At 56.7% G+C, this 16,506-nt stretch overlaps 2 protein-coding genes and 1 long non-coding RNA gene across 3 annotated transcripts in view; 1 reads left to right on the plus strand and 2 right to left on the minus strand.

Annotated features, from left to right (window-relative positions):
- Positions 1-1,657: 1,657 nt before the first annotated feature.
- On the minus strand, positions 1,658-2,920 carry C2CD4C (C2 calcium dependent domain containing 4C). The gene has a single exon (XM_055566759.1). The coding sequence runs from the start codon at positions 2,918-2,920 to the stop codon at positions 1,658-1,660; it is 1,263 nt and encodes a 420-aa protein (XP_055422734.1).
- A 4,669-nt stretch (positions 2,921-7,589) lies between these two features.
- Positions 7,590-10,711, plus strand: LOC129642199 (uncharacterized). The gene is made up of 2 exons (XR_008709558.1): positions 7,590-7,726; positions 9,322-10,711. It is a non-coding gene; the product is annotated as an uncharacterized LOC129642199 (long non-coding RNA).
- Positions 7,712-16,506, minus strand: part of SHC2 (SHC adaptor protein 2) — a 29,353-nt gene continuing 20,558 nt past the window's right edge. Inside the window, exons 10-14 of the mRNA XM_055566760.1 lie at positions 16,089-16,094; positions 14,149-14,287; positions 12,298-12,608; positions 9,357-9,490; positions 7,712-8,117 (exon numbers count right to left, since the gene is read on the minus strand). Of these exons, the coding sequence (XP_055422735.1) occupies positions 9,362-9,490; positions 12,298-12,608; positions 14,149-14,287; positions 16,089-16,094 (585 nt within the window). The 3' untranslated portion in view covers positions 7,712-8,117; positions 9,357-9,361. The remainder of the gene's footprint in view (positions 8,118-9,356; positions 9,491-12,297; positions 12,609-14,148; positions 14,288-16,088; positions 16,095-16,506) is intronic.

Raw genomic sequence — 16,506 nt, forward strand, 5'->3', positions numbered from 1 at the left:
GGGGAGGCCTTTACGGATCTTGAAGGTTTCCGCCACCCTCCCTGGAATTCAAGGCAAAATTCCTCTCTTGTTATTAAACACCAAAGCCAGCAGAGTTCCACCCCCACATCCCCAAAACACCTTTATTGCACTAAAAACAGCATTTATAAACAAACACTTGGGGGAGGATGTCTTCAAGATGTACCCACAGTCAACTTCAAACACAGAGATATCAAACAGTGCGGGGGGCCTAGAAAATGAGGGTCCCCAGGGATAAAGCAGGGGGTGGGAGCGGTTGGGGTCAGAGAAGGGGGCGGCAAGTCTGAGCATATAAGTCCATGCGGGGCTTTCTGTCCACCTTCTCTGCCCACAGGCCTGGCCTGGGTGGTCCCCAGGACCAGAAAGCCTGAGGGGCAGGCGGAGGACAGAGGCAAGAGGGCGCGCAGCTAGGGACCCCAGGGCCAGGGGCCTTCAGTCTTAGGCTCAAGGGCATGGGTATGTCTCACCAGGTGTGCAGAAGGGAATGTGTGCTTCCCCTCCAGCCCCAGCTCCTTCACCCCTCCCCCAGGGTAATTTGGAAACCCAGAGCTGGAGGTGGGGGGACAACTTCTGGACTGGGAGGGGCACCCAGGATCCCCACAAACCGGCCTGGTCCATCGTCACCCAGCAGGCAGCCCAGGAGGCCCTGTTTCAGAGTGTGTCATTTCTGTTTGGCTGAGCCACAAAAATCAGTTGAGGATACACATACTGACAGGACAGTTAAGCCCATGCAGCTGTGTTAGCAGCATGAAAAGCCACAAGCAAGGTCTCCCCAGCTGCCCCTTGTCCCACCCACCCTAGCCAGAACCTATGTACACCTGTGGAGTAAAAGCGGAAGCTGTCTGTTCCTAAACAGCACTTCCTGGGCTGCTGAGGACCATGCTCAGGAGGGGTCGAAGACAGGAAGGAGCAGGGGCCACCAGCTGGTGCTGCTCTCTGGTCAGGATCTGAGCTAGCCTTCCAGAGGTCGAAGGCTCTGGACGTCCAGCAGGGCTGCAGGGCCGGATAAGAGAAGGTGATGGAGGGCTGTCCCACTTGAGGGGCAGAGCCATCATTCTCCTCTTCTTCTGGGACTTCCTCCTCAGCTGCCTGTCTTTGCCGGGAAGTGGCTCTCAGACCGGGTGGCACCCTCCTCCCTCTGACCGGCTCTCACGGAGCCTGGGAGGACTGAGGGCTGCCCAGAGACAGCCTAAGGCAGGAGGGGGTCCTCCCACAGCCCCATGGGGCCCCGCACTGCCTGGCACCCCTCTCTAGGGGGCGTCCGTCAGGCCTGGGGAAGGAGGACACTCGTGCCGCAGAGAAGACCTGCCTGGTCCTCAGGACCCGCAGTCTCTGGGTCTGTGGTCAACCTCTGCTACTTCCCGGCCCAGGTTCCAGAACTCCAGAAGCAGTGACTGGCTGCGGTGGGGGCATGAAACTTGGGGTATAGAGGGACTCAGCCCGGCAAGCTGGCCCTTTCTTTTCCCCAGCAGCCCTGTCTCAAGTAACCCCTGGAAAAGAGCATGACTCAGGACACCCCCAAAAGGGGCCGCAGCATCAGGGCTCACTTGCAGGGTCCGGAAGGGGGCGTGGCCGTGGCCTCCCTTGCAGGACCCGGGAGGGGGCGGGGTCTCCGCGGCCCGAGGGAGGCAGGGGGTCTCTACAAGAAGGGCAGCAGGGAGGTCAGGGGCAGCTCCTTTTCCCCGAGCAGCGTGTCCCGCTTGAGGCTGCTGCCCTTGTTCACCACCTTGATCCTGAGAGCCAGCTTCCGCACGCTGGCCGGACCCAGGCCGTCGAAGAAGAAGTCCTCGTTGAACACTGGGTGGCGGCTGTTCTTGACGATGGTGCTGCGCTGCTTCTGCAGCTTGCCCGGCACGAGGCACAGGCCCACACAGCAGTTGATGCTGCGGGCGTCGCACAGCCGGTCATATAGGCCCTCGGCCGCCAGCAGGCGCACGCGCAGGCGGGCCTGGGCCGCCTCGTACTCGGCCAGGAGGCGCACGCTGCCCCGCGGGCCCATGCGCACGGCGTGCTCCGCGCGGGACGCCGGACCAGACTCCGGGCCGGGCTCCGGGGTGGCCCTGCGGTGCAGGCGGCGCCGGGCCCCGGGGCTGGTGTCCGGCGTGCTGTCGTCAGCCGACAGGGAGCCATGGCGGCCCACAGAGTGCTTGAGCTGGCTCACCTTGGCCTGGCTGTCCTGGGCGAAGCCTTTGAGCAGCGACACGGAGCGCGAGAGCAGGGGGGAGCCGAAGGGTGAGGACTCGGCCGAGGACCCCGTGTCGCTCTCCCCGCCGCTGACGCAGCGGCCGGGACTCATGAGGGTGCCGCCGGCCTCCCTGGGCCCCCCGTCCCCCCCGTTGGCCTTGACACCCCCCCGACGGCGCCGGGTGCCTGGGGAGCCCACCTGGGCCAGAGCCCCGTGCTCGCTATGGAACAGGGACTCCTTGCGCCGCGTGTGAGGGCTCTCGGCGAGCGTGGCAAAGCCGTAGGACGTCTGGGCCTTGGGCACCGAAGGCAGCGACATCGCCCCCTGGGCCTGGGGGTCGGCGTTGGTGGCAGTCTCCTCGGCCGGCCAGTCCTCCGCACTCTCGATCTGGATCACGTGCCGGGTGGCCGCCTTCAGTAGGCTCTTGCTCTCGGCGGCCAGCTTGGCGGGCAGCCGGGGGCTCCGGGGGGCGCGGCGGGGCGCGGCGGAGGCCAGGTTCTGCTCCGAGGTCGAGGGCCCCAGCTCGGCCTGCGCTTCGGGCTCGGCGGGGCCGGCGGGCAGCTTGGGGGGTATGAAGAAGTCCGGGATCTTGTCCGGCGTGAGCACGTTGCTGTACAGGGGCCCCTTGGCGGCCTTGTCCCCGCCCTCACCCCCCGCAGCTCCATTCTCCCCCGATCCCCGAAACCTCTCCAAGAACCACATGTTGGTTTTCTTCATTGGGGCGCAGTCAGGAGCCAGGAGGGATCTGCGAAGCCTGGGAAGAGAAGCGGGGGTCGGGAGCGGCAGGCCCCCCGGCACCCGGGGGCTGGAAGCAGGGCTTGCGGCACCTGCCTAGGGAGCCCTGTGGGGGCCAGCGAGGTGACAAGGCGCTGCGGCCCAGCACGGGGGCGGGGTGGGCTCGCCCCTCGTCTACCCTCCCGGAAGGAATCGCGCTTAACTTCCAAGCACCGAAGCCGGGCCTGGGAGGTGGGGGCGGCGCTGTCTCCAGGGAAGCCCCCAGGGGACAGCGGCTCCACTCTTGCCCCGACCCCTGTATTGAGGATCTCAAAAGCGCTTTCTAAAGGGGTCCGCTCTCAGTGCACAGAGAAGACACCCCTGGGTGTCCCAGCTCCGCCCCCCCTCAAGCTCCCACCCACCTGTGGCTTCTCCCAGGTTGAGGGTCCGGGTATCCGGGGTGGGGGAAGGGAGAGGAGGTGAGTCTGGGGGCTGAAGGCGCTGCGAGCCGACCCCTCCCCTCCTCTCCACCCTCACCCCCGCCCCGCGGGACTCGGCCGGGGGCAGGGGTTGGGGTGCGCGTAGGGGTCCTAGCAGCCCCCGCGGAGCGTGGCGAGACCCGAACTCACCTGCCCGGGGGCGGGGGCCGAAGCTGGCTGGCCCGCGGACACGCCGGGGTCTCGGCGCGAGGGCCGGGGGCGCAGGGACGCGGGCGCAGCCTCGGTCGGGCGGCGGCGGCACCAGCGCAGTCGGACTCATTCACCGGCGGGAAACCGCCCAGCCGGCCGCCGCGCCGCCGTATTCCTCCTAGTACGGCCGCCTTCCGCCCCCGCCTCGCCCGCCCGGGGACCGTCTACGCCGTCTGCGCAGCGCCCCCCGCCCCCCGCGGCGGCCACACCGGGGAGCCTCGCCGCGACTCGGGGGACTGAGCGGGGAGAGAGGCAGGTGGTCGCTTGGCTGGCGCCCCTGGAAACCCCAGGCTCCTGCCGCAGGTCGTCTGCGGGCCTTTTCTCTGGTGAGCATCTTTCCAGACTTACGATGACGAGTAAAAGAATAGCAGTAATAATAACCGCAGTTGAATTTATTACTGGGCACTTTCTCAGTGCCAGGCTCTTAACATTCTCGCCCCAACTCACTGTCACAAGCACCAGTGGATATGTCCATGACCGTCTCCAGTTTGCAGATGAAGAAGGTGAAGGTCTCCTTCTAGAAATACGGAACTAGCCTCTGACGCTCGGTCCTCTCAGTGCAGCCATCCAAGGAGCCGGCCAGGGTGCTACTCCTTTATTTCATGGAGAGAGATTTGTTAAGCACCTACTGGACGCTGGGGACAGTGCTGTGGCTTGGATGCAGCTGTCAACTTTGTGATATGTCCCAGGGGGAAGGAGGAGGACAGGATGACACCAGTACAGAAATACACAGGTAAATAGTAACTGTAGGCTTGATGGTTCCCGTGACAAAATGTAACAGGAAAAATGTGATTTGGTATGAGAGGATAGTCCCCCATGCACTTCGCAGGTGGGGAAACTGACAAAGCCAAGACCAGGAGACCCAGGCATGCCAGTCCCGAAACCACGGGCATCCCTCAGGATCCCACAGGCCACCCTGTGATCTGCCAGCCCCAGCCCCCCTGCTTGCTCACAGCTTCCTCGCTCCCAGTCTCAGTTTCCCCTCTGCAACACAAGGCCAACTGACCAGTTCCCAGTCCAGCAAGATAACCTATCAGGACTGACACACAGCAGGGAATGCCTGGACCTTATTAAATTATGATATCCCAGGAGCCACCCATGTTCCAGACATGTCCCGATCATCATCGCTGGAGCTGGATGAGGGTTGGTCTGGAGTGGCCACTGGTTCAACAGCACGAGGGGGACAGGGGCCGGCTGAGCTTGAGTTGGGTGGAGCCCCTCCAGCTCTTCCATCTGACCTTGGAGTGAGGTGGGGCTCAGAGTCCCATTGTCCAGATGGGGGAAGTGAGGCTCCCTCAAGAGGCTTTTCTCAACTTTGCTCACCTAACAAACATCCAGCCCGCTACCGTTTGTTCTAGGGGCAGCGCTGGTATGGCCACATAGGCTGACAAAGTAGGCAGGTACCAATGAATGCATCACCTCACTGCCGCCTCCAGGAAGCCTGCCCTGCCTGCCCCACATCGCAGCCAGACAGAGCTCACGGAACCCCAGCTTCAGCTTTCATGAGGAGCGCGGTTACTCTGAGAAGTTATTCCGTTAATGTACATCGCCCCTGCTGGGCCTGGAGCCCAGGAGGAAAGTGGTGGTGGTCTTACCCCTGCAGGCCCCCAGGATGAGTGAGTGCTACAGTGGGAAGAGCAATGCCGAGCACAGTGAGGCACCTTCCTCCACTGTCCGCACCAGCACAGGGGCCCAGGACAGCAAGCTGACCGGCTCAGGTGTCCTGCTGACAGGCTGACCTGGTTTCACTCTCCACAGGTCCTTGCCACACTGGGGTGGGGTCTGTCCTCCCAGCTGGGTTGGGGAGGAGGCAGTGAGTTTATTCAGTAGCCCCCACCCCCCACCCAGTGCCTTCTCCCAGCCGCCTCTTGGCTCCATCTTGTCCCCATAGCACAACTCCTACTTGGGACTCTTACCACCTCTGTGCTTAAAAGGCCCCAGGCAGCTCTCCCTGGCACCAGGCTGCGCCCAGCTGTGTCCCCGACTCCACTGCCGTCTGACCTCCCTTCCAACCTCTGGCCATCCTTCTGTCCCTCAAAAAAGCTGTATTCTACACACCTGGGGCCTTTGCACACGCCATCCCTTTGGCCCAGATCTCTCCTCCTCATTCAGGGCCTCCCTGCTCATCCTCCAGAAACCCCACAAAAAAACCCACTTGGATTTCTAGGGACCCCCAAGTTCCAAGGTGCATTCCTTCCCACAGCTGTCATCATACACTTAGTGGTGACCTGCTGATGAATGGGTGTTGGCAAACTCCACAAGAGTGGGTCTGTCTTGGTAATGTTGCATCTCCATTATCCACCAGGGGATATCCACCAGGGGTCTTGGTCAATAAGAGGAAGTCATGAAGGAAGATTAAAAGATATGAGGATGGGGGTGTGGGTGCATGGACCAATCAGTGGAATGAATGATGAATGGGTGGTTAGAGGGATGAATGTGATGGTTAGGTGGACGGACTGATAAACGATGGATGGAAAAGTGGGTGAGTGAACAGATGGATAGACAGATGAATGAGTAGATGGATGGATGGATAGATGGATGATGGATGGGTGAATGGATGATGGATGGATGGATGAATGGGAGGGTGAATGGATGGATGGAAAACTGGATGATGGATGGATGAATGGAAGAGTGAATGAATGGATGATGGATGGATGGATGGATGGGAGTGTGAATGATGGATGGATGGATGGATGAATGGGAGGATGAATGGATGGATGCATGAGTGGATGGATGGACAGATAGACTGGTAGCTCTGTCTCCAGATCTCTGAAGTAAGAGACAGGGCATCAGAGTCCCCTTTCTTGCTCTGCCTTATGATCGCTTCCACCCTACTTACAGGCAGATCAGAGTGACTTTTACTTCCCCACACCCTTACCAGATCCCCCCAGGCCTGGAGCAGGGCCTGCTGACAGCAAAGAAAGCAAAGCCCCTCCCCAGAACCTGGGCAGAGATGTAACACCAACCAGTGGTGAGACTGGTACCCCCTTGGGAGGGAAGGTTCCATGTTTGTGGGAGGGCTGTGAGGAGGGTCCTGGGGAGAGATGGGGTTCTCCCTGGACAGGAGACATCATGTGAGGAAAGGTCAGGAGCAGAGAGTCGGAGTGAGCGCAGGAAGCTGGGCGTGTGGTAGAAGTAGGTGCTTTCAGGTGGATAAAGGGGCTAGAGTGAGAACTGGGTGCTTCTCAAGAAATGAGGATGAGAACCATTGGGAGACTGAGAAGCCAGACCATCCTTCAGGACAAGTCAGGAACAATCTGGAGAAGAAAACAAGCAGTGTTTTGCCAGATACCTGGAGTAATCGAGTCCACAGGTTTGTAGCATTTGGGAGATAAATTCAGGTGTTTCCAAAGAGAGGGGTGGATATTTAACAGAGAAGCTGGTGTGTGCTTTCTCTTGGGATAAAATCAAGGGTCCCAAAACGTCAGGGGACTCTGCCCCCAACTCTCTCCCCATAGCAAGGGCACACCAGGGCCTGGCTCTCTCCTCCCCAGCCCTGGGGGGGGCCAAATCTGGTGCTGCCCTGGCTTCCCTGGACCCCAGACCCCCACTTCTAGAGGACCCCCACCTCAAGAGGGCCCCCACCATGAGATGACACCCACCCAGGGAGGGTCCCCACCCTGAGGAGACCCTGACCCCAAAAGGGCCCCCACCCCAAGAAGACCCCAACCCTGAGAGGACCCCTGCTCTGAAATGACACCCACACAGAGAGGACCCCCACCCCGAGAGGACCCCAGCCCCAAGATGATATCTACCCAGAGAGGGTCCCCACCCCGAGAGGCCTCGTAGATCACAGGAGGGCTCACGTGCCACACGGTCATTCCCAGGTTTAATTACAAACAGATTCCAAGCATCCAGTCCAGGCTGACAGCTGGGAGGGAGGGGCCTCACAACAACCCCCTCCCGGGTCAGTGGGCATGGAGCTGACAGATGACCCCATCAGCCCAAGGCTTTCACCCACTTCAACACCCTCATCTGCCCCGGCCTGAGGACCCACAGCGCTTCAATTCTACCCCCAAAAGACAACTATGCGCCGATTTTTCAGGTGGAAGATCTGAGCCCAGCGGAGACGGGAGCCCGTCTGCATGCCAGGGAGCTGGGAGCCTTCATTCCCCAGGAGGTGAGCTGATGACCCTCCAGGAAGGAAAATGGTGCCCCCTGGCCTCATCGGGGACCTGGGCCAGGCTCCAAGGCGGATGGCTGCTTTTCGATATATTTTCTTTAAAGGCGAGAAAAGGTTCTGTCTTTGGTACATACATCTTCACTCCAGGTGAAGGTGGCGGCAGGCAGGGGTGAGAGAGAGGGGTCATGCACCCCGTGTCCTGGCCAGGGTGACCCATCCCAGCCCCAGGACCAGCTAGAGAAGGAAGACTCCTGAGACCCAGGTGGAGAAGGAGAGACAGCGGCGGTTCCGGCCTGACCAGGGTCCAGAGAAAGGCTGAGGGGCCCCTAAGGCCACCACAGGAGCATCGGAGGAGCGGGGACAGAAGCCATAGGCTGAGAACCATCACCTGGGGAAGAAAGTGAAGCAGAGGTCAAGGGTCAGCAGAGACAGCAACAGGAGACCTGGGTTCAGGTGTCACAGACCTCAGTTACAAGGTAGCAAAGTGACCCAGTGACAAGCCTCAGGTGGAGGGCCAGGGTTCAAGTCCCAGCTCCTCCATGGTCTTGCCCGGTAACCTCTCTGTGCCACTGCTTCTTCCACAAAATGAGAACATTGTTAACAGTGCCTGTTGGGAGTTGCGTGGGAGTTAGTACAGATGTGGGGAGGGTCTGAGCATGGGGCCAGGACACAGCAACTTCTGCATTGGCAGCGATTATTACTGCCATCGGTGTTATTTCTCGGGTCACAAACAACTCAGGGTGTAGAACACAAACAGGTCGGACCCTGGCACGAGCACATACACAGTCCATGGCACTGCATCATTTCAGGTGATCCACAGGACCACCTCCATCCCTGGAGCCCTTCCCCAGGCTGGGAACCCTGTCTCTGCCTACAGCTGGGCCTGGCTGGGGGCAGGGAGCAGGCCAGCGCTGACAGAGGGAGGAGGCAGGAAGAGACTGTTGTCATGGGGACGAGAGAGCAGCCCAACCTGGCCCAGAAGGCCTCTCAGCCTTTGGGGAAATTCCATGGCCTGTTTCCCTCCACAAGCTGAGCCCCCAGCTCCCAGCTTCCTGCCCCCTACCCCCGCTTCAGAGCCTGCCTCTGCCTCCTCCCCCAGACTGCCCTGGTACCTCGACCCCTCTGCACTCCAGTTCAGCTGCCTCTTCCCAGCCTAGACAGGCCCCCATCTCACCCCAGACCCCCCACCAGAGGCCCTAGAACCATGGGACCTGTCTGTCCCTCCCCCACTCAAGACGTCTGAGGCTCCAGAACTGATGACCCAGGTGGACCTTCTCACCCACCTGCCTTGCCTCAAATGCCAGGCCTGCTGGACCCAGCCCTACTGGGCCCACCTCCCAGGTGGCCAAACACTGCCTCTCTGAGGGATTTTTATCACCAGTTAAACACAGAGTTACCATAACAATTCAGGGAGTGAGTGCTGATGGGGACAGGGTTTCCTTTGGGGGTGATGCAGTGTTCTGGAATTAGATGGGGAAGGGGGCACAGTTCTGTGAAGAGACCCACTGAGTTGTGCCCTGTAAATGGGTGAAGTGTGCAGCATGTGCACCCATGTCAATTTTTTTTTTATTGTTTTATTTCAATTTTTTAAGATGCGAAAAATCTGGCACATTGGGGCCAGACGCACCTGGCTCAGGGCTCCCGCTTGACGACGCCTCGCAAGTGCAGCTCACTCTCAGCGGCTACAATGGGCTGCCCATTCTGCAGGTGATAGTCGATCAGGTGGCTGATGCTCTCAAAGAGCACGTCCTTCGTCCGCACCTACGGGGCGAGAGGCCACAGCATCAGCACTACTGGGAGAGCTGGTCGGAGAGGCAAACTCTTGGGCCACCCTAGACCTGCTGACGGGGCACTGAGTTTTCACAATGCCTCCTGTAGCTCATGCACAAGTCTGAAAACCACTGGGTCAAAGACTGCAGCCACAGAACTACAGGTGGACACATGCTTCAAAGTTCCAGCACCCAGGGGCTGTGGCTTCCTATAGTGGATTGAATGGTTCCCCATCACCAAAAAAAGATTTGTCCACATCTTAACCCCCAAAACCTGTGAAAGGGCCCTTATTTGGGAAAAGCCTATATGCAGATATGATTAAGATGAGTTCATCCTGAAGGATAAAGAAAATGTGGTACATATATACAAATGGAATACTACTCAATCATGATAAAGAATGAAATAGTGCCAATTGTGGAAACATGGATCATCACACTACGTGGAATGAGACAAATACCACATGATATCATTTATATGTGAAATCAAAATATGACACAAATGAACTTATTTACAAAGCAGAAACAGAGTTACAGATGTATAGCACAGACTTGTGGTTGCCAAGGGGGATCAGGTTGGGGGAGAGACAGATTGGGAGTCTGGCATTAGCAGATGCAAACTATCATATACAGGATGGATAAACAAGGTTCTACTGTAGATAGAGCACAGGCAACTGTACTCAATGTCCTAGGATAAACCATAATGGAAAAGAATATTTTTAAAAATGTATATATGGAAACTTCCCTGGCTAAGAACCTGCCTGCCAATATTCAGGAGACATGGGTTCAATCCCTGGTCCAGGAACTAAGATCCCATATGCTGCAGAACATCTAAGGCTGTGTCCCACAACTACTGAAGCCCAGACACCCTAGACTCCATGCTCCACAACAAGAGAAGCCACCACAAGGAGAAACCTACTCGCCACAACTAGAGAGAGAAAGCCTGCACACGTACAGTGCAGACCCAGAGCAGTGAAAAAGAAAGAAAAGAAATTCCTGAAAGAAAAAAATGTATATATGTGTATAACTGAGTCACTTTTCTGGAGAAGGCAATGGCACCCCACTCCAGTACTCCTGCCTGGAAAATCCCATGGAGGGAGGAGCCTGGTAGGCTGCAGTCCATGGGGTCGCTAAGAGTCGGACACGACTGAGCGACTTCACTTTCACTTTTAACTTTCATGCATTGGAGAAGGAAATGGCAACCCACTCCAGTGTTCTTGCCTGGAGAATCACAGGGACAGGTGGGCTGCCATCTCTGGGGTCGCACAAGTCAGACACGACTGAAGCGACTTAGCAGCAGCAGAGTCACTTTTCTAGTCAGCAGAAATTAACAGAACATTGTAAATCCACTACACTTGAGTTAAAAATTAATTTTAGAAAAAGAGTAGAAAAGGATGAGTTCATCTTGAATTACTCAGGTGACCTCAAATCCAGTGACCTGTGTCCTTATAAGAAAAGAAGGACTGGGACAACACAGAGACACAGAGAGAAGCCAAGAGAAGCCCTAAGAAGCCGAAGGCACTGGGGTGATAGGTCCACAAGCCAGAGAACAAGAATTTCCAGCAACGAGGAGAAGCTGGTGGGGGGGCCTGAACCAGATCCTTCCTCAGAGCCACAGAAGGAACCAGCCCAGCCAGCACCTGGATGTCAGAAGTCCAGCCTCCAGAACTGGGACAGAACAAATCTCTGTAGTTGGAAGCTGCCCAGCTGGTGGTGGTCACTGGGAGGGCAGCCCTAGGAAACAAACACACCTCAGAAATCTTGTGGACACAGATCCAAAACTCAGAACCACCAAATCTAAACACCACCTGCATCTTAGAATGCTGAGAAAATCTCAGCAGACCCGGATGCAACACAGACCCCCCCTGGGAGGCTAACGCCACTTCAGACAGGGGACACAGCAGTGAGCAGTGTGATTAGGTATGAAGGAGGAGGTGGAGAAGGGAACTGACAGAACAGGGGCCTGGAGCCGTGGTCCCACCTGGGCCAGGCTGCACAGGAGCCACTGGCGTGTGCCCTGTTCAGGGCACGGAGCACACACAGCCCCTAGGGTGGTGCAGAGGATTCAGCTAGATGACATAAATTGTTGCTGTTGTTCAGTCTCTAAGTAGTGTCGGACTCTTTGTGACCCCATGGACTGCAGCACTCCTGTCCTTCACTATCTCCCAAAGCTAGCTCAAACTTATGTCCATTGAGTCAGTGATGCCATCCAACCATCTCATCCTCTATCGTCCCCTTCTCCTCTTGTCCTCAATCTTTCCCAGCATCAGGATCTTTTCCAGTGAGTCAGCCTTGTATTTATCACTCAAAGACATCACTGTTTGTAAGATGCATTAGTGATGATAGAATGTGGGGGGAAAGTACATCTTACAGTTGATGAAATATGGTACTTTGTAAGCCCTGAAAGGCCTTGAGATTGGAAAAGGTTCTCTAACCCCTCCAAATGCTTTATAGACTGGGAAATCCTGAAAGCTAAAATTCCTCTAAAACTGGAAAATACTTTGTAATTTTGAAGTACGTAGTAAAGGGAAACGGGATCTGTAAATATAAAGGGCTCTGTAATCTGAAAAATGTTTTATTAAACTTAAAGGGTGCTTAGAATGTGGGTGCCCCGGATCTTGGACAGAGGAGAGAGGCCCGGGCCCTTCCTGCAGACCCGACACCCCGGTAAGTCCCCTCCCCACCCCCACCACACGCAGCCTCCAGCCCCGCCCCACACCAGGCCCCTGCGGTCTATCTCTGCACTCTTTCCCCCCGCATCCTCAGCACCTGCCCCCACCCCGCCCCCAGCGCCCACCTTACCACGCCCTCAGGGTCCACCAGCAGCAGGTGCTTGGGCTGCCCCCCGTGCATGCCGGTGAGGACGTACTGCCCAGGATTGGTGACGCTGTCCCGCACGAGGAAGTCCCCATCCGCCCGAAGCAGTTTCTCCGCCGCCCGACGGCTCATCTGGCCATGGTACCAGGGCTCCTGACGCAGCTGCTCCTCCGTGGGGGCGATGGGGGCCCGGCGGGTCGGGGGGCTGGGCCACTGATCCTCCACAGGAAGGGGGGCTGCCACCGAGCCAGCCGCCACAGAGCACTCATGCAGCCTCAGGGCATCCTCGAAGGGTCCTGCGAGGGTGTGGGGGGGAGGGGGGACAGTGTGGGCGGGAGGGGCCTGGGCTACGGGGACCTGCTCCTTCACCCCTTACTGGTCCTATTAGTAACTCAGTATATTCTCTTGGATTTTCTAAGCATATCCAAAGAATGAGCATTTCTTTTTTTCCAATGTGCACACCTATTTCTTTTTTCTTGTCTTGTTACACTGGCTTCCTTCCCAATGTTTATTATGCCTCTTGTTTCATCATCTCGTTCTGACTGCACTGGCCAGGACCTCCGCTACACGTGCCACCTCTTTGGTAGGCAACAGGTGTCCCTTTCTTTTCCAAACTCGAATGGAAAAGCTCCTGATGGTTTGTACAAGTTCCCTATGGCTCCCAGCAGGCACCAGTGTCGCCCTCCCTGAGACGGTACCACATAGCTCAGACACCCTGGAGTGCGCAGTGACAGCCCTGATCCCTGCCCTGGTGTGTCTGCGCTTGCTTTGCAACCCGCCTTTCTTCACTTCTGGTCCCTTGGGAATCCCTCCTCCCTAACTTCTCCAGTGATCTGAGAGAGGTTGACCCAGCCTCCAGCTCCTAAGACATGTGACTAGTCCTGGCCAATCAGCATACGCCTCTCACGCTCCTGGCCTAGTGATTGGCTGGGGGAGGTGAGACCATGACCCAAGGAGAGCAAATCTGAGGCAGCCCCAGGACTTCTTATGGGAGCCTGGCAACAAGCATCCCTTTTCGTACTAGGGTTGCTGGACCACCTGGCTGGGCGCCCAAGCGGACAGCCTGCCTCAGGAGCTCACACCTGGTGCACCTCCTTTCCCATCTGAGACATCTCTGAGGAGCCAGTGGGGCCACAGCAGGGGTTCATGTCACTGCCTAGCATGTCATCAGGCGGTGGGGGAGCGGAGCTTTGCAAACTTTGTGAAAGAAGGGATTTCCGGCTGGCTTGGGAGTTCCTCAAAGGCCTCACCTGAGGAGGTGTGCTGGGAGTGGGAAACGACCCTGCCTGGGCCAGCACGGAGCCAACACGTCCAAAGTGCTCATGCAAAAGAATGGAGTTTGATGTTGTGGGAAAGAAGGAGGGTGTTCTGGACACAAACCTCTTCCATCCGATCAAGCCCTCCCTCAGGCTAGGGGAGGGGCTTCACCATCTGCTAGATGTGGATCAGGCCTCCCTTTTCAGGCGGGATTTCTGGCAACAAGCCAGAAGGGGCTTGAGCTTCCTCTCTCAGATCATGGATCACATGAAGAGGGAGCTTAAACTCACTCATCAGACTGAGACCCAGAAACAGGGAGCTAGGCACGTCCACCCTGCAGACTGAGTCCCATAGAGAAGAGCCCACGGCATCCCCATCACATTCTTCCAGGATACGAACTAGCCCCTCCCGTCAAACTGGGGACTCCATGGAGAGGAATCTGGGTTACCCTCAGGAGACCGTAGGGTCTCACGGAGGAGGGAGTCCCAAGGGAAGCATAGCACACAGCCCATCCCCCACCAGACCACAGGTTGCTCGAGCTTGTGGCCCCACCCCACAAGCCGGCCTGCCCCCACTTACGCATGTCGAACAGATCCTTCTTGGGGCTGTCCTCGGGCCGCAGGGACTCAGGGTCGTCCAGACCCTGCGTGTTGACATACAGATGGTCCTCGTAGTCTCGGGGGCCCCGGGCGTCCGCCTGCACATAGCCATCCCCGGGCTGGGCTGGGACTGGGGAGTCAGAGGGGCGTGAGTTCAGAGGAGCACAAGGTCACGCGGGGAAGCTCTGGGGAGGGGTCCAAGAGCGGCGCCCCGCCCACGCCTGTGTCCCTCCAGGAAGCCTGCCCTTTAGCGCAGCAAGGTCAGGAGTGAAAAACCCCATGAGAGCCCAGCTTTGGGGCTGTGAGAGGCGCAGAGGTCTACCAGAGCCCCCTACACACACACACACACACACACACACACACACACACACACACACACACAGCCAGGCCCGCTAGTCTACCAGGCAGGAAGGTGGCCCAGGGACCAGAGCTTCCCAGTTTCAAGAGAAGGCAGAAACCCCGATGTTTATGTTAAATCTCCACATTTAAAAAGTAACAGCAATAAGACTCTGCTCTCCCTGTAATTATGTTATCAAGTGAGGCACAGTCGGGTCATTCATTTGCTTGTGTTCTATTTTAGAGTTTCCTTTCTGTTCTTTTCTAATTTTGTTTTGAATGTGTGAAGCATTTAAATGGTTCAAAAGCTTCAATTTCGTGAAACTGGTATCATTGGGTGAGTCTCTTCCGGGGTCCCTCAGTATTCTGTGCGGATTCTACTGGGTCCTCCCCAGTTGGCCTCTGCCCAGCTTCAAGGCCTCACCCATGGTGTGTTATCAGACTGTTGGACTTGTGCTGACCTGATAGGTGAAAAATGGCATCCAGGGGGACTTTAATTTCCATTTTTCTTATTTTGAGCAAGGTTGGGCATCTTTTCCTAGGTTCCATGGACATTTGTGTATTTTTCCCTAGATCTATCCATCCATTTCTAAACATCTCCATTTTTAATCCTTGGCAGGGAAATGATGATCTTTTAGTACACTGTGGCCAAATCCAACCCAAGGGCCTGAAGCTACAATCTCTGCTTTGTACCAGTTAAATCCTTAACCCTCATAGGCAACTGGGCTCACATACAGCTCTACCCTCTGTGGGCATGACAGGTGAGTAATCTCTCAGGGCTTCAGTCTCCTCCTCTGCTGAATAGGGAGAACAGGAGTAGCTTCTTCACAAGTAGGGGTGAAGACCAAAACCTCTGGCAGAAGTTATGATTCGATAAAATTGCTAACACCATTACAGCCCTGGGTGGTTGATGGGGGCAAAGGGGCCTTGGCCCAGCCTTCCCAGTCTGCACAGAGGAGGTGCAGATTCTCCCAGCTTTGTACAGTCACGGTGGGATGAGAAAAAAGAAATCTCAGTTGCAGGGGTCCAGAGAGTGAAAATTCCTGGACATTGGAGTTGGGGCACTGATGTATTGGTAGGAGTTCTTGGTCAGAGACTTGGGAAAACATGATATGAAGCAATAACTTCGTGTGCAAAAGCTCAGGGGTAGGAAATGCTAATGAGCTTGGGGGTCAGGTGTGAGTAGCCCGTGTCCCAGAGAAATAGCTGACCAGGGCCAGATGATGGCTGGGCATCTACTTGGCACCCAGTGCCACATGTGTTCTTTAACCACAGGTGCTGGGAGCAGTAGGGTTCTGATGCTCATCAGTGAAATGCCCAGATTGTTTGGGAAAATCTTTTTTTAAAAAAAAAGCCCAACACAGATGTCAGCATGGCTGTAAGGAAACAGGCAGTCACGGCAGGGCTGGTGGGTAAACAAACTGCCACACCACGTCAGGGAGCCATCTGGCAGCTTCCCCTACTGTGACGGAGGCGTGCATGCTGTCTACAGCTCAGCATCTATGGGAGGGACACATGAGGGGAGCCAAGGGGGCATCTGCCGCCGATCAAGAGGGGACCACATGGACAAGCAACTGCAAGGACAGGGGACTGGCACGTGGCCATTCAGAAGATCCCACTGAAGCAGCCAGAGCCCCTGAGAGACTGTGGGTACTCACAGCCTGTCCTCATTTCTTTGGGGGCTCCATTCACATAAGTGCTGAAAAGAGACACACAGGTGCCAGGGGGTAAGCTCAAGACCTCCGAGCTGGGGGCTAAGGGTATTTTAGCCTCCTCTGTCTTTTTAAATGTTGTATAACAGGATAAATGCTCACGGGCTGAAAACTCAACCATTTTGTTAAAGCCTCATGGTACCTGGTGGGCAGCTCTGTGATTTCCATCACATGGATCAGTGGCTGCTGTCCTGGGCACAGACTCTACTGAGACCCTGAACAAAGCTGAGTGGTGGACAACTGGGGCACTGCTGTCCTGGCAGAGCCCTAGAAAGTACCCGGATGTCTGT

This window comes from Bubalus kerabau, chromosome 1 (assembly GCF_029407905.1).
Source record: "Bubalus kerabau isolate K-KA32 ecotype Philippines breed swamp buffalo chromosome 1, PCC_UOA_SB_1v2, whole genome shotgun sequence".
NCBI classification, from domain to species: domain Eukaryota; kingdom Metazoa; phylum Chordata; class Mammalia; order Artiodactyla; family Bovidae; genus Bubalus; species Bubalus kerabau.

Bases quoted from the DNA above. Each gene is read 5' to 3' on its own strand.
- C2CD4C (XM_055566759.1), bottom strand. From the start codon at position 2,920: ATGAAGAAAACCAACATGTGGTTCTTGGAGAGGTTTCGGGGATCGGGG.